The sequence below is a fragment of the Lepus europaeus genome, chromosome 9, assembly GCF_033115175.1.
Source record: "Lepus europaeus isolate LE1 chromosome 9, mLepTim1.pri, whole genome shotgun sequence".
In the NCBI taxonomy this organism is placed as follows: Eukaryota; Metazoa; Chordata; class Mammalia; order Lagomorpha; family Leporidae; genus Lepus; species Lepus europaeus.
Window position 1 is genome coordinate 5604331 of NC_084835.1, and position 22692 is coordinate 5627022.

At 46.4% G+C, this 22692-nt stretch overlaps 1 protein-coding gene across 1 annotated transcript in view; it reads left to right on the forward strand.

Annotated features, from left to right (window-relative positions):
* GRM7 (glutamate metabotropic receptor 7) overlaps positions 1-22692 on the forward strand; it is a 763759-nt gene that overhangs the window by 507434 nt on the left and 233633 nt on the right. The window contains exon 5 of the mRNA XM_062200062.1: positions 817-957. Within this exon, the coding sequence (XP_062056046.1) occupies positions 817-957 (141 nt within the window). The remainder of the gene's footprint in view (positions 1-816; positions 958-22692) is intronic.

The window sequence follows — 22692 nt, forward strand, 5'->3', positions numbered from 1 at the left end:
ATCTTCTACTGCTTTCCCAGGCCATAGCAGAGAGCTGGATCAGAAGTGGAGCAGCCGGGTCTCAAACTGGTGCCCATATGGGATCCCAACACTGTAGGCAGTGGCTTTACCCACTACACCACAGTGCCAGCCCCCATTATTATCTTTTTAATAGAGATTTGTTATTTTTCTGAGAGAGAGAGAGAGAGAGAGAGAGAACGAGAGAACGAGAGAACAGGAGAACTCCCATGCACTGGTTTACTTCCTAAATACCCCTAGTGGCCAGAGGGCTGAAGCTTGGAACCTGGAACTCAATCCATGTTTCCTACGTGGCTTATAGGGACCCAACTACTTGAAACATCACTTTCTGTCTCCCTGGAGCAATGTTAACAGGAAGCCAGAATCAGAGTGCCACTGGGATTCAGAGCCAAGCACTGTGAGATGGGATGCACACACCCCAAGTAGCATCCTAGCAACTTCGAGGCCAGATGCCTCCCCCTGTCTCTGTTAGCTTCTTGGTGATGATGTTAAAGACAAGATTTCTGGTCTAGCTCTCTCGAGATTCAAAGCATGCCGTGATAGTTCACCTGCAGCTTTTGTTGGAAAGGAAATATCATTTGCAGGCCACACATGTGCCTGGAAGATGGAACTGGACATTTATCCATAGGTCTCCAATAGAATATGTTTTCAAGGTTTTTTTTTTTTTTCTTCATTATTTTGATTGACATAAAAAAGCATCAAGTGTACTGATCCCCAAAATTCAACAGTGATATTTTTATTTCTTGATTTGCTATAATTATCCCCCAAACAGTGACCTCCTCATTTAACTCGTTCTAGGGTTCGATGCTTACTTCACATCCCGCACGCTCGAGAACAACCGAAGAAACGTGTGGTTTGCTGAGTACTGGGAGGAAAACTTCAACTGCAAGTTGACAATCAGTGGGTCCAAAAAGGAAGACACGGACCGTAAGTGCACAGGTAATGGCATTCTCGCTGTCCTTCTCCCGTGACTTCGCGTGGCCAGCATCGAAACGTCTGTATAGCTGACAGGAGGAAGCGTGGCTGCAGACGAACTGAAAGAGTAGATTGAATTTTACTGGATTGTTGAGGGTAATGGAACAGGAACATAAGTGGAAGGGACAAGAGAAATACAGGCGAGAACGCAGTCTTGTCTTCCTTCTATGTAGCAGCAGCTGACATTGTCACGGACCCTTTGAAGTCACAAGAGATCATGTTGCTTTGGACATTTTATCAATAAATACTAGTCCGTGCTCCATCCAGAAGTAGGAAGTCACTTCTGAACAGAAAAAAAATCTGACAAACTCCATACCCTGACCAGCTTTAACCGTTAGTATGGGTTTATAATAACAAGAATTCCTAATGATTTTCATAACGTCTGAGTTCACAGATCATCTGTTGTTTTAAATAGACTTCAACGTAGTCACGGCTTCTCCTTTGTAAGCTTGCATGAATGTTCCAGATCTAAAACCCGTGTTGAGCAGTCATGAGGAAAAGCGTGCACAAGGGTCCATTCACTCACAACTATTTGCTGAGCGCTGGTTGCTGTAACCCCTGTGCTTAGCACTGGCGTTCTGACGCAGAACGCCAGGTTTGGATGCTGTTCCCACGCTCACTGCTGTCTGCAGGAGGAGATGTGACCTTGTTTCAGTCATCTCTCTCTGAACACACAGGTGTACAGTGCCATGTGGTTCTGGGCATTCTAAGAGCATACACCGTAGCGATTTCATGCATATCGAAATCCCTTGTCTCAGAAGACATTCTTGAGGAAATGACGGTTGAGTTGGTATCTCGAGCAGGAGTGGGCACTGGCTGGTCAGGAAAGAAGTCTGGATTGGAGGCTTTGGAGTAGAAGCCTGCCGCAGGGCTCTTTGCAGAATTATTGTACCTCTGAGGATATCACAACACGAAAATGCAAAGGGCACATAGAGAACAAGCGGGATGGTTTTGCTGAGAGCTCTAGAGTGCCTTCAGCAAACGGGCGCTCCTCTTGGAGCCCTGTTCTCATGCCAGCATTTAGTTTATCTTTGCTGTAGGACCTTTCAGTATCGATTATCTGAGAACTGCAGCTAGTCAACAAGCAGATACCAGTCAGGTGGAACGTACAGAGTCGGTGCTACCAAGAGCACCATGTAAGGTTGTAGGAAGCTTCTGTGTGCTCTTCTCACTCAAGGAGTTTTCTGTGACAAGGAAATTAAAGATGAGAGCACAGAACCAATCAAAGTAGATAAAGTAATCGATATGATGCATATATGGAGTTCTAACTATATATATGTATACTATATATATATACTATAAATATGATCATATATGGAGCTCTAACTATATATATGTATACTATATATATACTATAAATATGATCATATATGGAGCTCTAACTCGGTGCCGTACAATAGCGCGTTAGCCATTATCCAGTCCATGTCTTATCACAGGAAAGTGCTCTCAGAAACATGGTCTTTGTTTGGCGGTGCAGGGTCGGGGGTAGGGATTAATTCATTGTTGACTGGACCCAGGTGACACAGAGCTTTCATGTGGAAACTTGAAGAAATTAGTTTGACATCTGGATAATTTGTCTGGATGACAGCAAACAGTCAGGTGTGAGGGAGCGCGTGGGTGATTGATGACCGTGCTCCGTGTTCTCTCTGACATCTGGCGTCCGGCTGAGTGTCTGTCTTGGCGTGCACTGCCTGGTGGCCATCAAGTGTGTCCCTTCCTACGGCCAGCCCCTTGTCTCCTTGTCTTTTCATCTGCTCTGCCTGACACAGGCTGTTTGATCGGCAACCACATTTTAGGGCCAATCCTTGAGGTTTTGAGGTTTATAAAAAGTTTTGCAAATTACTAAATTATAACAATGGAAATAGCAGTGTTTTTGTCTCCCTACCATACTCCTTCCACACGAATGATCTGGGATCACCGGTGTACGTGTCCTGTGATCCTAGATCATTTGTAGATTGCTTCCTTCTTAGCCCTTACACAGTGCCCTGGTGGGTGGAGGAAAAGCAGTGTCCCCAACGTCTTACCTCATTCTATGGCATTTCTGCACATGAATGCCATGAATATGCAAGTGGTCATGTGTGCGTGTGTGCATGTGTGTGTTTTGCTTTTGTCTTTTTTTTTTTTCAAAAGCCAACTAAACATGGATCTAGATCTAATGATCCCAAAACACTACTTTTTAAAAAATTTGTGTGTATTTCAGAGTTAGAGTTATAGACAGGGAAAAACAAAGAGAAAGGTCTTCCATCTGCTGATTCAGTCCCCGTGGCCACAATGGCCAGAGCTGAACCATTGCAAAGCCAGGAGAGAACTTACTCCGGGTCTCCCACGTGGGTGCAGGGGCCATGTTCTGCTGCTTTCCCAGATAATAGCAGAGAGCTGGATGAGAATAAGAGCAGCTGGGACACAAATCTATGCCCATATAGGATTCTGGTGTCTGTGACACTGGCCCAGCCACTATGCCATAGTGACGACCCCACCCCCAACACTATTTTAAATAACTTGACATTTGAGTACACCTTAGTTTGGAAGTGGCCTCTGGAGAAAAGCCGCATGGAGAAGATGTGGAGAGAAGTGACAGATTCCTCTGTGTCGCTGGGAGTCTTTGAAATTGCTGAGAAAGCAAATTTTACTGCGGCAAATAGATGAACCAGAGAGACATGCACTGTTGAGTTGAAGAATGTGGGTGACAGGAGGGAAAGCTGCCTTGGTAACCAGACTTGGCGACATGAAAGGAATGGGCACCTTACGAAGAAGCATCTGGGCGGGAGCCGAGCAGAGGGGTCTGGCACTGCAGAGAGCAGAAATTTTGACCTGGATACTGTAGAGTCATCCATTCGTGCATCCCTTTCTATGACTGGCCTCTGCTGAAGAGCAAGGAACCAAGCATTGCCTGTAGTAGTCACTTGGGAGGACGTAAGTGCCAATTAAAATGCAAACTTTTTTTTTTTTTACTGAGCTGTATAGCCTCTTTCAACATAATGAGCTATTTGTTATGTATTAGCTCTGAATAGACTGAGATGGAATCAGCCATCTGACAGGACAAGTTTAAAGATGAGAGATGAGATGCATACGGTTCGGAGAAAGCGAATTCGTGGACTCAGGATATAATGATGAGTTCTAGAATCTCCCAGAAAGTAAGGGGTCATGAGAGGAAGAGCAGTTGTTGAAAAAAAAAAAAAGTATTAAGAAACGGGGAATAAACTGTGCATTCTTTATATTTTACTTGTGGCTAAATATACTTTGCTTCTTATAGAAACTGAACTGAGCAGCCATGAAATCTTTATTCTCACAAATTACCTTTCTCTTTGACTCTCTCTCTCACTGTCCACTCTGCCTGGAAAAAAAAAAAAAAAAGTAAGAAACTTGCCTGCACACCATTGGCATTAACACCTCTGGAGAGTGTGTCCTCTTTGAGGGTTACTCATTTCTGAAGATACCGAGGCCATGGAAAACACTATAGTTGCACACAGGATGTGACGTCACATTGGAGTCCGGAAGTGCACTAACCCACAGTGGCTGAGCAGAACCTTAGCTTTGAAATCTGCGGCTCCCTTGGCCTCTGCGTGCGGGAGCTTGGGGAAGGGTTATGTAACCTCTAGAAGCCAGTCCTTGGTTTTGAGATGAGAATAGTGAAACCTCATGTCCAAAACTGTGGTGGGGGCTTCAATGAGGTCATTCAGGTTGGAAATGGCACATAGCACTGGACCTCGCAGTGGGCTGGCCATGGGAATGGTGTTCTGCTCCTCTGGCTGACGCTGTTGCCTGGAGGTGCTCACGAAGATCCCGCCACCTGCATCTATCCTCAGGAAGACTGTCTGGCACACTCCCACGGGAAGATGAACCCAGAGGTTTGCATAAGCCCTGGAGTGCAGATGGCGGCTTTTCCCTTGGGGGCGCGTTCCACAGTGAGGTATTGCAGAGTTAGCGCTTCCGACAGACTTGCACCTGTTATATGGTAAGTAGAGCAGGAAGCTCAGGGCTTGTGAAATTTGAGCACCACAGTGCCAAGTGTGTGACCAAGTGTCCCTGGGCCCTGGGCTTGCTCAACCCCTCAAACATAAATGTCATCCGTTTTGCCCTGATGAGTTTCATCCTTACATCTCAGGGTCTTAGCTCCCACATATGTTCTTTACACTGGAGAGGAGGCTCTGAGAACCCAAATCTGTGGCCCTGTGGCAGCCATCCGAGTTGTCACTCTGCCATTCTTTTTATTTAAAGATTTATTTTATTGACTCGAGAGGCAGGGTTACAGGGAGGTAGGAGAGGGCAGACAGAGACCTTCCATCCATTGGTTCACTCCCCAAATGGTCTCAGTGGCTAGAGCTGGGCCTGGCAACACCAGCAGCCTGGAACCCCATCCACATCTCCCACCTGGGTATTAGGGGCCAACCGCTTGGGCCATCTTGTGCTGCCCACCCAGGTGCTTTAGCAGGGAGCCGCACCCGAAGTGGAGCAGCCGGCACTCAAACCCGTGCTGCGACAGGGGACACTGGCATCCCTGGTGGTGGTTACGCTGCTGTGCCACAACCCCAGCCTCCCCTGTGCTGCCCTTGCAGCTGGCACAGAGCGTTGGTCTGAGTGACCGCACTGCTCTGCCAACGAGCACTTTGTGAATATCTCACCAGAGTCACTTCTTCACTGAGTAGCAGGTGCTGAGTGTCTAGAAATCTCCCAGGGTTCATTTTGGGCTTTCTGAACTTCGTTGGCCTTTTGAGATGGTGGAGGTTGCAAGCATCAGTGACATCTTTTTTTGCTTAGTCCCCTTTTTTGGTAACAACCCATTGTGTTGCATTGCTACTGCTTTCCAGGCACACAGGATGCAAATTTGTTTTTATTTGGGTCCCTACCAGTGTTGGCTGTAGAGAGATGTCAAGGGCTATGGTACACAGTCCGGTCAGTGTGGACATTTGGGAGGGTCACAACCCTTCAGGTCTGTTTGCCTTTACTCTTTGTTTCTCCAAGGTCCTAGTTAACATAAAGCTCTCTTCTTCAGGGCTGAGCTAAGGAAATCCAGTTAATCTCCAGGAGTAAACCACATCATTCCCTGGGGCCCTGCCCACGGCTCTGCCATTTGTTAGCAAGACAAAGGAAGGCGAAGGCTTTGAGAATATATGTGCAGAAAGAATTTATGAGTCTGCTAATTAGTTTTTCCTGTCATTTTTATTATTCTATTCTGAATTGACCTTTAATTGTTATATAGATGTATCATGGCACCTAATTTATTTAGCACGATTGAAGAATCTACATCAAAATGTTACAGATGAATCATGTCTAGCCTTGTGGTGCCTGAACACTTCTAACAGCCTTGCTGGGAGAAGCAGTACAAAGTGCACTTGTCCACAGAGACTGACACAGCTTTCTGTGGGTTCATTTCTATGGGCTTATTTGCTAGGATTGTGAGCTGAGCTAATGCTTTGTCAAATTTTTGATTATCTGACTGATGTGTAAATACCCACATCTTGTTTGTTGTTTCTGGAGCCACCCTTGTCCTTAAATGTTTGCCCATCTTCCCCTTCTTCATAGGAACTAGAAACGTGTCACATCAGGATTGCTAGGCGTTGAATAGTTGGTTTTATTTAAGTGAACATTAAGTGTTGCATGTCAGGAACATCGCAGCAAGGCTGAGATACATAACTCCGTGGACTTAGTGAGGCATCGTGCAGCAGAAACTTGGGTGAGTTTTCTGATGGAATTTAGACAGATGGTAGGTCAGCTGATAGGGGATTCCCCAAGTCAAAATGATCTAAGTGTTGCATCTGAAATCCTCATGGCTCATGCAAAACCTCCTTAAATCCTTCTTGGAATCATGGGATATTGGATGAAAATCCTGTGTCTATAAAGATGATTATGTTTCTAGAATTGGTATTCCCACAAGAAATAGTCACAAGAAATGATAGTTATCTTTATTGTAGCATTCAGTCTTCTTTAAATGCCATGTTAATTCTGTGGCTTTGTTTTAAATTCATGTAGGTGTGAAAATTTGTCTTGTATTTTAAAATATCAATAAGGTTATTTTAAAAGGAGTTGAAGTACTAAAAAGTTGACCTTTTTTTTAAAGAGCAGCGTATCACCTTCTATGTCAGTAGTCACTAATGCACCAGGTAAATCTGACAAAATACACAGTGCTTAGACCGTGCTTGATTCTGGGAGCAGTGGTCCGTGTAGTCCTTCCTCTCATTCTGTCTTATGAGAGGGAAAAACAACCTCAAAGTCGCCAGTGAAAACTAATAATTTTTAACCCTTTTCTGTAACTTTTCTTTTTAGTTGATAGTGCCTTTTTAAACTTTTATTTAATGAATATAAATTTCCAAACTACAGCTTATGGATTACAATGGCTTCCCCCCTATAACTTCCCTCCCACCCACAACCCTCCCCTCTCCTGCTTCCTCTCCCCTTGCATGCACATCAAGATTCATTTTCAATTATCGTTATATACAGAAGATCAGTTTAGCATATATTAAGTAAAGAGTTCAACAGTTTGCACCCACACAGAAACACAAAATGTAAAATACTGTTTGAGTACTAGTTATAGCATTAAATCACAATGTATAGCACATTAAGGACAGAGATCCTACATGAGGAGTAAGTGCACAGTGACTCCTGTTGTTGACTTAACAAATTGACACTCTTGTTTATGGTGTCAGTCATCACCCAAGGCTCTTGTCATGAGTTGCCAAGGCTATGGAAGCCTTTTGAGTTCACTGACTCTGATATTCAGACAAGGTCATAGTCAAAGTGGAAGTTCTCTCCACCCTTCAGAGAAAGGTACCTCCTTCTTTGATGACCTGTTCTTTCCACTAGGATCTCACTCACAGAGATCTTCCATAAGGGTTATTTATTTATTTATTTATCTTTGCCACAGTGTCTTGGATTTCCATGCCTGAAATACTCTACTCTCATGGGCTTTCCAGCCGGATCTGAATGCCTTAAAGGCTTATTCTGAGGCCAGAGTGCTATTTAGGACATCTGCCATTCTATGAGTCTGCTGTGCATCCCGCTTCCCATGATGGATTGTTGTCTCCCTTTTTTATTCTATCAGTTAGTATTAGCAGACACTAGTCTTGTTTGTGTGATCCCTTTGACTCTTAGACCTATCAGCGTGATCAATTGTGAACTGATATTGATCACCTGGGCTGGTGAGATGGCATTGGTACATGCCACCCTGATGGGATTGTATTGGAATCCCCTGGCACATTTCTAACTCCACCATTTGGGGCAAGTCAGCTTGAGCATGTCCCAAATTGTACATCTCCTCCCTCTCTTATTACCACTCTTATATTTAACAGGGATCACTTTTAAGTTAAATTTAAACACCTAAGAATAATTGTGTATTAATTACAGAGTTCAACCAATAGTATTAAGTAGAAGAAAACAATATTAAAAGAGATAAAGTATTAAATTGTTCATCAACAGTCAGGGCAAGGGCTGATCAAGTCACCACTTCTCATAGTGTCCATTTCACTTCAACAGGTATCCTTTTTGGTGCTCAGTTGTCAACGATCAGGGAGAACATATGGTATTTGTCCCTTTGGGACTGGCTTATTTCACTCAGAATATTTTCCAGGTTCCTCCATTTTGTTGCAAATGACCAGATTTCATTGTTTTTGACTGCTATATAGTATTCTATAGAGTACGTGTCCCATAATTTCTTTATCCAGTCTACTGTTGATGGGCATTTGGGTTGGTTCCAGGTCTTAGCTGTGGTGAATTGAGCTGCAATAAACATTAAGGTGCAGACTGCTTTTTTGTTTGCCAAATTAATTTCCTTTGGGTAAATTCCAAGGAGTGGGATGGCTGGGTTGTATGGTGGGGTTATATTCAGGTTTCTGAGGAATATCCAGACTGACTTCCATAGTGGCTTAACCAGTTTGCATTCCCACCAACAGTGGGTTAGTGTCCCTTTTTCCCCACATCCTCTCCAGCATCTGTTGTTGGTAGATTTCTGAATGTGAGCCATTCTCACTGGGGTGAGGTGAAACCTCATTGTGGTTTTGATTTGCATTTCCCTGATTGGTAGTGATCCTGAACGTTTTTTCATGTGTCTGTTGGCCATTTGGATTTCCTCTAGAGTGATTTTTTTAAAAGGCTTATTTATTTGAAAGGCAGAGCTAGAGAGAAAGACAGGAAGAGACAGAGATCCTCCATCTGCTGGTTTACTACCCAGATGGCTACAGTGGTCAGAATTAGGCCAGTCCAGAGTCAGGAGCCAGGAGCTTCATCTGGGTCTCCCACGTGGGTGCAGGGGTCCAAGCACTTGGACCATCTGCTGATTCCCCAGGAGCATTAATAGGGATCTGGATTAGAAGTGGAGCAGCTGGGACTCGAACTGGCCCCCATATGGGATGCTGGCACTGCAGGTGATGACTCTTTATCTGCTTCACCACAGCACTGGCACCTACTTTGATTTTCAAATCAGTGCTCTAGCATTCTCTAGAAATTCAGTCTCTACCTACCAGTCGTTACCTGCCATTTGGTCCATGGCGATAGAAATTCGTCACCAGGGCCTTGAGGAAATGAAGGCACACACGTTGTTTGTGAGTGTGTGAGTCCCAGCACTGTGGCATCTGTCTTACCTCCACGATGCCATCTCCAGGGACACACCTGTGGACTCCTGTTCTTAGTACTGGAGACATCCAAGTTCCTCCTGCCTGCATGCTGTGTCCTGGCCTCCGTGTGGCCCAGGGTCAGTTCTGATGTTGACAACTTTGGGAACTCTCCAGTCCCTGTGGTTGGGGGAGGGTGCAGGGCTGAGACCCCTTCTCAGGAGTTCACCCCAGCGTCTGTCTTCCCCGTGTCCCCTTAGCCACTTCCTTTCCATCTTCTATTGCTGAATGTGCATCTCAGAGACCAGAGACGAAGACTAACTCGGCTCCCCCACCCTCTCAGTTCATATGGTGTGCACTTTAAGTCCTGCACCTGTCGGGACTCCAGCGTTGGGAGTTCAGAGCCCAGTATGTACCACAAAACATTAGTTTGTAAAACTCGAGGCCCAATCCTGTGCTGATGATTTTTTTTAATTTACCCAGTCCTGTATTTTATTACAACCATCCTTCCCAAAAGCAACAAAAACAAGTTCTGAAGCCACCATAATAAAACAAAGCAAAACAGTAAACGTTTAGGGAGCAGGGAAATGAAAGGCATTGTAATTTCCATTATATGCTGATAGATTAAAATATCAACACACAACCCTAACCAAAATGCAAGCACAGAATAGAAGGAATGGTTGGAGGCCAGGCCCTGTCTGAACTCATCCATTTCCTTTTCTGAAATTTCAACCAGACACCAAGGTGGAGGTGGACTGCCTTTAGCCTCAGGAAGTAGACATTTGCAGGTGAAACCTGCAGAATGGGCATTCTTCCTTTTCCACCACCTACAAAGCACAAGAAGAGCTCTCTGCCACCCACTGTTTTCATTCAGACCACACTCCCTCCATTTCTCTGGCCATGCGGCTCACCCGGGCATCCCCAGTAATGGTGTTTAGTTCTGTGTGGTTCAAGCCAGGCGGTGGAACACCAGGTTCCATAAGTGGAAGCCTTGAAGAAGGCAGACGACACGGCTTCTGTATTTTCTGGAATTTGTCCTTAGTTGTGCTGTGTCATCTCTCTCATTAACTGCAGCAGGCAATGGCTTGAAAAATGGGCATTATGGCCTCCCTGTGTTTGCAAAGTCTAATGGTGAATGATGAATGACAAGGAATTCCTGAACTAGGGGAAGGAATGTGTGTGTGGCTTCTCAGCGGCAGCTCTTAGAACCCAAGTGCCTCTTGGAAGCAATGGAAGCATCATTAATTGGATTTTAGTTTCCCGTTTTGAAAGCAGGGCTGTCGAATGCCTTACCAAGACGCGTGGAGCCAGTTAGAATGGGGCAGGCGGCCTTTAGGAAGAATCGGTAGTCCAAGTTTCCCACTCCCCTCGCCCTCCTGGAGAGAAATACGAATAACAAAGGTGTTACTGGCTTTTACAGTGTGTGTTGTATCCTGTGCATTTGTCTAGAGCAGGAAAATCAATTTGCAGAATAACTATCCACCCTGGATTTAGGCCCACACGGAGGCTTCATAGAGATGCTTGGAGCCACGTATCACCTTCCTACTGAAGCAGGAAGCAGGTGTTTGGGAGAACATGAGGAAGAGCTAAGGTCCTCGTCCTCATCCTCAGAGTGCATTCATTTGCTGTCCTTGGCCCGGAGGCCTGTGTGCCGATGGCTGACATCCCCCGGGAGTGTTGCTCAGAGCCGGCTTCGAGTCACAGCTCTGAGTTACTGTGCCGCCCTGGCCAGGTTCCTATGCCATCCTCGCCCCTCCTCCATCCCTCCTCTGTGAAATCACAGTGATAGTAAGCCCTGCTGTGGGGCCATCGCCGAAAAGAGAGGGCACAGAAGTGCCTGTCGGAGATCCTGAGGGCTCGGTGGGTCGAGGTGCTTCTGCTGTGGTGGTGTTGGTATCTGATCCTGTCACTTAAAAATCAAAACTCAGGGGCTGCGTGGTGGTGCAGTAGGTCAAGCTGGTCCTTGGGACACCAGCACCCCTTGTTAGAGCACAGGTCCAAGTCCTGGCTGCTCTTTTGCTTCCCACCCAGTCTCCTGCTAAGGAGCCTGGGGAAGCAGCAGCTGAGGCCCAAGTGCTTGGATCCCTGCCATCCACCTGGGAGACCCTGATGGAGCTCCTGTCTCCTGCTTTGGCCTGGCCCAGCTCCAGTCATTGTGGGCACTTTGATGGTGGTTCAACCACTGCTGCAGGACCACCTGTGAACGGTGGGCAGACATCGGCAGGGCAGCCTCTCTGTGTGGGGCTGGTTATATCCCAGTTACATGGATGATGAAACCGGGCTCAGGTGGCTCCACCTGCTGGTGAGTGTAGCTGATGCTCGCCCAGGCCCTTTCTCCTCTGTGTCTCCTTGTTCTCCAAGGCCCTTAGCAAACTGCACGTGAACAGGGATTTGGGAGAAGCATGCTGGTGTTGCTTACATAGCATTCGTCTCTCTCTCCGGCACCGGGGACGTAGGGACTCTGGTGCAACACCTGTGATGCTGCTCTCGTCTTGATCCGTCGCAGTGTCCAGGAAAAAATAGCCCCATGCAGAAACTTGCTGACTTCCATTCCTTTCTCCTTTCCAGAACGGCACGGTAGCTTCCAGTTTCGGTTCACACTGTTACGGTGGTTCAAAGTCTCGTCGGGTTATCGTTACACAGCAGGAAGTCAAGGCTGGGTCTTACAATTCTCTCTGGGTGATTTTCATGCTCCTGTGGCTCTGTCCTTTCTAGGTGGGGAAAACCCAGGCTGACAGCCTTTGTCAAAGCACCTGGGGGAGACAGCAACCGTGGGAAACCAAGGCAGCAGGAAATAATCCTCTTAAGGAAACTCACATCAGTATTGCAGCAGAGTTATAGGCTGAGCTAGCGTAGTAGCCGCTGTTCTGGCAGAAGTGGGCAGTATACCATGGAAGGAAATGTTGAATTACCGGATGCCATTGCTAGTGGCTTGGAGAAAAATGCAACTGTCATGTGCAAGTTCGGGGCAAGTTTATAACAAATGGCTGCGTTTTAGAGGAAATTCTTTAAAAACACCACAAAGAAAATAATAGTGCCGACAGCCAAGCTGCAGCCATTTGCCTCGTGTGCATAGGAGGGCACAGGCGTTGCTCTAACAAGTAACTGCTGCACTTCTAACGTCCAACAGCCTGGCTGTCGCTGTGAGCGCATACATCACACCCTCTGTGCAGATTGTATATCATTCGATTCTCTTATCCCTTGGAGCAGCTTTGAGATGGCAGAAAGCGCGCTACTGAATTGGATGCACTCAGAAATCGGTAGCATTTTTATTTTGCTAAACTAATCCCATACCCCCAGTGTCTGAGACCGCTAGGAGCTGCACACCGTTTGTAGGAGGACGACTGAAACTTTCTCCCTGGCCCCTTGCTCATGGGGGCAGTGCCCTGTCTCACCCTCCTGTGCATTTGGTTTTTGGTTTCTGTGACGGCGTCTGGATTGTTGGTGCATCGGAACCTTTGCCTGGAAGTCCTCTTCCTTGCCATGGCTTTTGACGCCTTAGCGCTCACTCACCTGCTACCTCTCCCTGTCAGGTCTTCCAGGAAGCCTCCGCTGAGCCCAGGCAGGGACAAAGGGCAGTCCTTCACCTTCCACTCTGCCCACGTTCGCTCGCTCTGTTTTGGTGCCAGCCTCATCGCTGTCTCTGGGTGGTGAATCCACGCTCTCAGCCACTGCCCCGTGCTGGGCTGAGACCAGGAATTTTGCAAGTCACTGGTAGGGAATTCATCTTTGTTTCCACACTGAAGACAAAAGCGGTCTGCTGCTTCTAACCCATTTCCACGCAGTGGATCTGGCTGGAGGCGAGCAGCAGGAGGCTAGGGACTGTAGCTGGACAAGGCACCCAGCTGTGCACTTACAGGCCCTGAAGTGGTGGCTCTGGGCTCCACAGTCAGCCTGGGCCAGTGGGTGGAACCAGGGCCTGTATAACGCTTATTGGACTGTGCATGTTAAGTATTTCCTATGTCTTATTTTTCCTGTAAGACACATACAAGGAAAATGGAAAGAGCTGCATTGGTGAGAGTTGACAAGTGCTCCTTGTGCATGGAAGATGTGAGAAACCCCAAATCCAATCAGATGTCATGTCCAGGCCATTCCTTCCTTTAGTAACGGAGAAAGAATCACACACAGAGGGCTGGGCAAAGCCTCAGCCCCTCGGCTTGGGCTGTGTCCTCCCGTCTGCTGATGTCTGTGACGCTCACGCCGAGGAGCTGCAGGCTGCGGGTGTGATGGGGGAGAAATAGGGTGCAGGGGGGAACCGTCAGTGTGAGCTGGGCGTTTGTGCAGCCAGAGGACACCCCCATCCCGTATGGAGGAGGCTGCTGTGGAGTCGCTGCTGTTGCAGTCCACTTCCTGTGAACGCCTACCTCCAGAGGCAGCAGGGGGTGGCTTAAGAACTTGGGTCCCCAACAGCCACATTGAAGACCCCAGATGGAGCTCCTGGCTCCTGTCTTTGGCTTAGTCCAGCCCCAGCTGTTGAAAGTTTTGGGCAGGGAACCAGCAAATGGAATATCTCTCTCACTGTGTGTGTGTGTGTGTGTGTGTGAGAACATTTCAAATAAATCAATAAATACACTTAAAACTTTAGAAGTAAAAGTAACAATGGTCATGGTTTATTAGTTAATTTCTAAACTAATCCTCTTCCTGCAAGCATACAGGTGAATACAAATCCGAATGAATGGACTTGTAATATTTTTGCAAATTCTTCACTTCAGATTTTGATCTCGAGCACCTTTTATTAAAGATTTATTTATTTATTTGAAAGGTAGACTTAGGGAGATAATGGGAGAGACAGAGAGAGAGAGAGAGAGAGAGATCTTTCATCTGCTGGTTCACCCCCGAAATGGGCACAATGGCCAGAGCTTCATCTGGGTCTCCCATGTGAGTGCAGGGGTCCAAGAACGTGGTCCTTCCTCTGCTGCTTTCTCGAGTGCATTAGCAGGAAACTAGCTTGGAAGTGGAGCAGCCGGGACTCGAACCAGCACCTGCATGGAATGCTGGCACAGCAGCGGCTTTACTCACCGCTCCACAGGACCAGCCACTGGAGCATCTCAATCCATCGGCAGTATTTATTGCACGTTGGCTGTGTGCCAGTGAGTAGCTAGCGCTCCTTGCATAGATAACAGCCATCGTTTCAAAAGGGTGTGGCGTGGTTATCTTCCATGTCTAGCTGCACAAAATGAAATGCACAGGAATTCTGTGATTGCTCACAGCGGCCTGTAAGTAAGGAAATGGAAGCAGAAGAACTGAGTCCCTGGCCCAGGGTCACATGAGTGCACGTGCGGCTCTGAGGACTTGCACAGGGAATGCTCAGGATCTCCTGGGTAGGGGACAGCAGAGCCAGCAGCCAGGCCAAGCTGACCCCAGGCCCAATGTGCCTGTTGCTCCTGCCCTGAGCTGGTTGGTTTGAGTCCAGGTGAACAGGGGGTCAGGCTGCACCCATGGCAATGAGGACCTAGCACATACCTCTGGGAGCCTTAGCAGGGGGCCCGGGGGACTGCTGTGACCACAGGCTTATGAGGCTTCCATGTGCACCTGCAGCTCAGGTTTCTGAGGGCAGCCCTGAGCCCTGCCGCGTTGTCCCTAGAGGCAGCCTGTGTCTGCCATCCCGTGAGTGAGTTCCTTTCCACTGAAGAAGAGGGAAACGGTGTGGCCAAAGGACAATGTCCTGATGCTTCTCTGATGGAGAACCGGGGCACGTGTCACAGACCCAGTAGGTCTGCACCAAGGCTGCTTCCCTCGCCTGGGACAACAGTCATGGTCTCGTCTTCATCTTTTTTTGTTTTTTGACCCCAGAATGTGTGCACATTCATTTCAGTACTGAGTGTCAAGTTCAGTAGCGCTCAGGGAAGCCACACTCTCCATGGCTGTGCCTGGTGTTCGTGAGCTTGGCTAGCCGTTCACGGGGCCCAGGTGTGTGCAGACCGTTACGTGTTTCTGCAGAACACTTCCAGGGCTGGCCTGGGAACTTGACCTTTGGTCACTGTGATGCTAAGAACTCAGGGTACCTCTTAATGCATTTACTTGTAATTTTATAGTTCATCAGACCTGCACCAATTTTTAGTTATCCTGATGGTTTTAAGTTACAGACAACAGCTCTGCAACTTGATATACCATCAGTGCTGAAACTGTACTTGTACTTCCCAGTTCTGCAGGTACATATAACATATAGAGGAGCATTTAACACAGCTGCCAAGAAATGGGATTGAGATGATAGTTTACCTTGATGCAAAAGAATCTGAAATCTGTATTTTTGTTTTTGTTTGCTTTTTGTTTTTTTTATTAGGTGTTTTACATGAACTTTTAGAAAACTCGTGAGCTTTTAAAAACTAGTTTATTTTTATTTCTGCTTCTTTGAAAGGCAAAGCAACACAGGTCGTGAGAGAGAGGGAGACCCCCCCATCTGCTGATTCACTCCCAAAATGCCCTCAATAGGCAGGATCGGGCCAGGCCTAAGCCGGGAGCCCAGGTCTCAGTCAGAGTCTCCTACATGGGTAGAGGGACTTGAGCCGAGCTACCTGCACCCTCTGCCCTCCAGGGTGTGCCTTGACAGCAGGCTGAAGAGGAGATTGGGATCCGGACTTGAACCCAGGCACTGCTAGATGGGATGTGCCAAGCAGGGCTGGACTCTTGATCTTTTAAAGACCCCATATAAGAATGTGGTACAGTATTTTTGGGAGGAGGGGCAGGGATTGTTATTCTTATTAAACTTATTCTGTAATTCTATTTCCCTTCTGTTTTTGAAGATCCCTCCTCTAAGGAGATACCATAAACCTGTTGTTAAATTTTTTTTAAAAAATATTTTCCTTGGGATACATTTTTAAAAGCTATGAAGTAGAACACTAGAGAGTGAGGTCATTGACACCAGGTCTTCTTAACACAATTTCAACTTGATTCATCCTAGCTATGAAGCCTAAAATAAGTGACTTTTGGAAGCATTGGTGATGGTGATAATTGCTTGATGAAACTCTGTCATCTGTATAAAGGAGGATTCAGAGATCATAAGCAGCTGAGAGGTATTGTGGAGCCGTTCTCTGCAGACTGGACTAATTTATTCAGCTGCTGGCAAACCTAGCAAAATGCCACCTCTGCTTTGATTTGCACTTCTTGGAAAACTTGCAAGAATGAGTATTTTTTCCATGTCCTGGGGACTGATTTATCCATTTTATGAGATGCACTTCAGAGTCCTTAAATTGTTTTGATAGCCCTCGTGTTGTTTCATCTTTCCTACACCTCGGCGGAGCCACCAGGGCGGAGGGTGTGTACAGTCTGCTGGAGAGGGAGAGGAAGGCAAAGCTCTGAGGCGCCCTGAAGTCCCCTGCCCAGCCGCCAGCATCTGCTGGAGGCGACTTGAACCAACACAGGTTTGCGTGACCGTCACGAGCAGTGATTCCTGAGAGTGGCACCCCCCGCACAGAAAGGTGAACACTCTATTTCCCAAAACAAGACAGAGCACTGCCTAGCTTTGCCCTGCCAAAACTGAAAGGCTTGGGAGATGTTTGCACATTTTATGAACTACTTCCCTTAGCTACTTCCCTTAGCTCGTTTGTTAACCTGAAGAGACTTACCCAATGACAAAGAATTAGATACACTTGAGATGTTGAAAGTATGCGTAGACTATCAAAAATAAAATGTAATGGTGGTAGCCTGTAAAGTAATTTTTAAATGACATGTTTTTGGGACTTTATAATCTTGGCGTCCTGGACTGCTGTCCCCTCGTAATCCAAAATGTGAATATTGGGAGTTGTTTCCTTTCAGTATTCTTTTTTTTATTTTTAAATTTCTTTATTATCACTTTATTTTAAAGGCAAAGAGAGAGTGAGAGAGAGAGCGAGCTTCTGCTTACTGGTTCATTCCCCAAATGTTCACAACAGCTGGGGCAGAGCAGGTTAAGCCAGGAACCCAGAGGGCAGTCCTCGTCTCCCACATGGGTGGCAGGGACCCAGTGACCCAAGCCATCACCTGCTGCCTCCGCTGGTGTGCACTTCCCTCGTTCTGTTCTCTAGGGAAGGCTGCTAGGTCTGGGACAGGTGGCCATTAGACACCTGGAAGAACATCCACCATCATCGTTCACTAGAGAAACGCACATGAAGCCACAGTGAGATCTTCCTACACATGGGTAAAAACAAAGACTGGTGAGGTCGAATGTTCGAGGAGATGCAGAAAAGCCAGCGCCCTTTGCTGTGGCTGTGGGTACAAAAGAGTACAGCTGCTTCAGAGCGCTCGGCGCTGTGCAGCTCTGCTGCCGAGTGTTCTTGTAGGAGATGAAGCGGTGTGTCCACAGGGCCATCGGGTGGAAACGTTCGCGGGGACCTCAGCCACAGCAGCCCTGCTGGGGGAAGCCGTCTCTGGGTGGGTCTTGTCTGCGCTCACCTTGCAAGCAGATGTGCCGATGATCCTCTCAGTATGTGTTTGTAGCAGATAGCCTTGGGAGAGAGAGATTGTGTGGCCCCGTGGGAGTGTAGGGAACGTTTGTTCTTTGGTCAGTATACTTTTTTAAAAGATTGTTGATTTTTTTTTTAGAAGAAGTTACAGAAAGGCAGAGAGACAGAGAGGTTTTCCATCCATTGGTTCACTCCCAAAAAGGCCACAACCACTTGAGCTGTGCCGATCTGAAGCCAGAAGCCAGGAGCTTTTTCCAGGTCTCCCACGCGGGTGCAGTGGCCCAAGGACTTGGACCATCTTCTACTGTTTTCCCAGGCCTTAGTAGAGAGCTGGATCGGAAGTGGAACAGCCGGAACTCAAACCGGCACCCATATGGGATGCCGGCACTGCAGACAGTGGCTTTGCCCACTACGCCACGTTGCCGGCCCTAATTGGTCAATGTAGTGCAGATAATGTCTGACTTGGGAGCACAGGCCAGGTAGGTGTGCTTTGAGTTTGTTACACAAAGTCGGGTTCCTGAAGCTCAGAGATTGACAGTTGGAACGTAAACCCACGGTGTGTGTGGCACCCACCTGAAGCACTCTGCGTCAGTCCGTGGGCCCTGCAGTGGCCTAGTGGAGATGTCGTGGTTGTGCCATTCCTGTACCTGGCTCTGACCCAGGCTCACCCGTTTTCAGTCTCCATCCATGAAACTGTGGCAGGCTGACAGGTTATAATCTCAGACACCTGCCTGTTCTACAGACACCCCAAAGTAGAAACAGCCCCCATGTCTGTCTCAGGAAGTGAATAACGAAATTCTGATAAAGCCATTGGAAGAATAATTGTTACTCAAGAAATGATAAATGTGATACTTGTTACCAAATGTATAAATCCCCCCAAAATTGGATTGAGTAAAGTCAGAACCCAGAAACCCCTGATGATATATTTTAGTAATTTTTGAGTATAAAAAACTTACGTTCCTCAATCTCAGATCAGTGTGTAGTGTTAGTTTAGAAAGTTTTACTATGAAGAAGAACAAGAATTCCTGTGGTGATAAACACCTGTGTGTTTATATACATTTATCAAGACAAATAGTTTACATATGACCTAGCATTTCACTGTGTGCATAATATGCTCCATTCAATATATGTGTATTCAATTACACACACACACACACACTATGGAGAACTAGGAGAGAGAATCTGTAAGACCGGACACTAAAAACAGATAAGCAAATCAAAGTGGTTGCCTGGTTTGCTTTATATCATGTATATGCATCAGAATATGCCACTGTGGAAATATGTAAGTATTAAATGCGAATATAATATTTAAAAATAATATAGCAACTGCCACCTGAGATGACATGGAAGATTTAATGATGGTACTTGAATTTGTTTTGGAAAATAGAAAATAGTGTGTGAGGGTTAACTGTTGTGATTCATTGTAGCACTATCAACAAATACCAGACAACCTGAGTTTGCAAGCTCCTTGGGAAATGTTTATCCAATGTAGAAATGGATCTCCCAGGGCTGGCACTGTTGTGCAGTAGGTTAAGCCTCCGCCTGCCATGCTGGCATCCCATGTAGACGCTGGTTTGCGTCCAGGCTGCTCCCTTCCCAATCCAGCTCTCTATTGATGGCCTGGGAAAGCAGTGGAAGACGGCCCACGTGTTTGGGCCCCTGCACCCACGTGGGAGACCCAGAGAAAACGCCTGGCTTTGGATCAGCCCAGGTCCACCACAGCCATTTAGGGAGTGAACCAGAGGATGGAAGACCTCTTCCTGTCTCTCCCTGTCTCTGTCTGTGGCTCTGGCTCTCAGGTGAATAAATGCATCTTTAAAGAAGAAAAGAGAGGGAGAGAGAGATGAATGGATGTTCCATTACAGGGAAAGAATAAGCCCTCATGGGCAGACTCTTCAGGCTTAAATGCCTGGCACATGGTCTTACTCTTCCAGAGACCTGAGAAGAAGCCTCGTGGGCTGGGCAGCTGAGGATGGGGACTAACGTTGCCTTTGAACAACGCGGTTCTGCAAGGAGTTGATAGGATCCTCAGCATAGAGTTCTTAAGCTGAGATGCATTTGCCATGCTAGAATTGTTTTAACAAATAGCACTCGGATTTTGTCTCCTGGCTCAATGGAAATTATTTGAGAAGGAAACAGTGCCTGCTTTAGGCTCCAGAAGTTCAACAGTTTTTAACAGTAATCTACTAGTATTGCTTCATAATGGAAATTGATGAAGTATAAAGAAAAAAAAAAAACCCGCAAGAGTGAACGCCAGCAGAAATAAAGATAAGTTATGCAAGTCTGCCAAGGTCCCTAGTTTTTAAAAGCCATCAGAAATACTGTATTCAGAATAAAGCAGTGTATAAAATATTTGGAAGGGTAAGAGTGAAATCCACCCCCAAAAGTGTATAATTAACAAAAGTTTATAAAAAATTGAGGAAGTGTTCAGTGGATGTGTTGAAAAACAGGTGCAAGGAGAGAACACGTGATGTAAGACATAGATCTCAAAGAAAATGCAGCCCGGGATGGTAAAGACGCAAAGCATTGACAATCATGGTGGACGAAGTGAGTGAGCGTAGCCTTCCTCAGCCGTGAGTCTCCGTGTGACTTCTGGGGATGGAGAAGCAGCCGTGGTGACGTGTCCAGAACTGAGGGATCAGGGAGCCATGAAGTCTGCCCAGCAGGAGAAAACAGAGCAAAAGTGATCAGGGCAAAGCGCCGTTGGTCACCACTGTGAAGCAAGGGCAGAGAGAGACTCGCTTACGCTGGACAAGCAGCAGGCCCCACTCTGAGTTCACTGGGACCTATTTTGTTCCCTCTGGAGAGAATATTATCGTCACATCTCTATCAACAGCAGAGGCCACGGTTTCCAGGTTTAATAGTATGTGAGAAGGCCACTGAATCCTATCATCGTACCTTGCTATGTTGTAGAAAAGGTTATTTGATGAAGAATAATGTGAGTGACATCGTAAAGTGATGGCCCAATGTGAGTGGTGGCCCAATACTGTTTCTGAAGCACTTACGAGACATTTCTTCTAGGATTGTTCTAGATAGAAGACACTCACGCCACAGCTATTGATCAAATCAGGCTCTTACAGTGGTGCAGCAGGTCAAGACACAGCTTGCGATCCCAGCATCCTCTGTTGCAGTGACGTTTCAAGTCCCAGATGGTCTGCTTCAGATGTCGCTTCCTGGTAGCGCACCCAATAAGGCAGCAGAACACGGCTCAAGTCCTTTGGTCACCACCACCCTTGTTGGCATGAAATCTGGATGGAGTTCCTGCCTCCTGGCTTTGGCCTCACCCAGTCCTGGCCTTTGTGACCGACTGGGGAATGAACCAACATATGGAAGTTGCCCTCTCCCTCTACCTGTCCCACTTTCGATCTCTGTCTCTATGTCTCTCTTTCTCTCTCATGCACTGCCTTTGAAATCAATAAATATTGAAAAACAGTTTTATAGAGGGCTGGCACTCTGGCATAGTGGGTAAAGCCTCCGCTTGCAGTGCCAGCATCCCATATGGGCGCCGGTTCGAGTCCTGGCTGCTTCACTTCCAATCCAGCTCTCTGCTATGGCCTGGGAAAGCAGCAGAAGATGGCCCAAGTCCTTGGGCCCCTGCACCCATGTGGGAGGCCTGGAAGAGCCTCCTGGCTCCTGGCTTCAAATCAGCACAGGTCTGGCTGTTACAGCTAATTGGGGAGTGAACCAGCAGATGGAGGACCTCTCCTTCTCTCTCTCTGCCTCTCCTTCTCTGTCTGTGTAACTGTGACTTTAAGGTAAAATAAATAAATTTTTAAAAAAAAGAAATAACTAAGATACAGTCCCTAAGAAATATTGATCATCTGCTTCCTAGAACTAAGATTGAAAATAGACTCATGGGCCGGCACCGCAGCTCACTAGGCTAGTCCTCTGCCTGCGGCGCCGGCACCTGGGTTCTAGTCCCAGTCAGGGCGCCAGATTCTGTCCCGGTTGCTCCTCTTCCAGGCCAGCTCTCTGCTGTGGCCGGGGAGTGCAGTGGAGGGTGGCCCAGGTCCTTGGGCCCTGCACCCGCATGGAAGACCAGGAGAAGCTCCTGGCTCCTGGCTTTGGATCGGTGCATTGCACCGGCCTTGGCGACCATTTGAGGGGTGAACCAACAGAAAAAGGACCTTTTTCTCTGTTTCTCTCTCTCTGTCTAACTCTGTCAAAAAAAAAAGAAAAAAAAGAAAGAAAAGAAATAAAGTAGAATCATGTGGAACTACTCTCATCGTCTGACACCTGTGGATTTTGAGTGCAGCTCCAAGTGAGAAAACTCTAAAGTTATTTTAATTACATCAAATCTGTAAATCAATTTTTAAGAAATTTTGAGAAAGTGAACTTCTTAATACAGTTTTTTCAATTCATGATCATCTTATGCCTCTTTAAGTCTCTGAATTTTTCTCAAACTTTATTGTTTTTATTGTATAGGTTTTATATATATTTTTAAACTTAAGTATCCTTTATTATAATGCTACTGAATGATATAATATCTTTGTATTTTTTTCATATTTTAGTGTGACTTCACTGAAACAAACTTATGTCCTGTATATAGACATAGAATGCTGTAGGTTGTCTCTGCCCATACTTGAACTTGTCATAGCCCTTTTCTAGATTTCTTTGGATTCCTCTTATCAACAATTGTATCATTAGAGATATAACGCTTGCTTTTTTGTTTGTCAGGCTACATTTTAAATTTTTTTTTATTCTTTATTTTTTACCATTTTTCACATTAATGTGATAGTAATACAAATAGAACAGATTCAGTTTTCTTTGTAGAT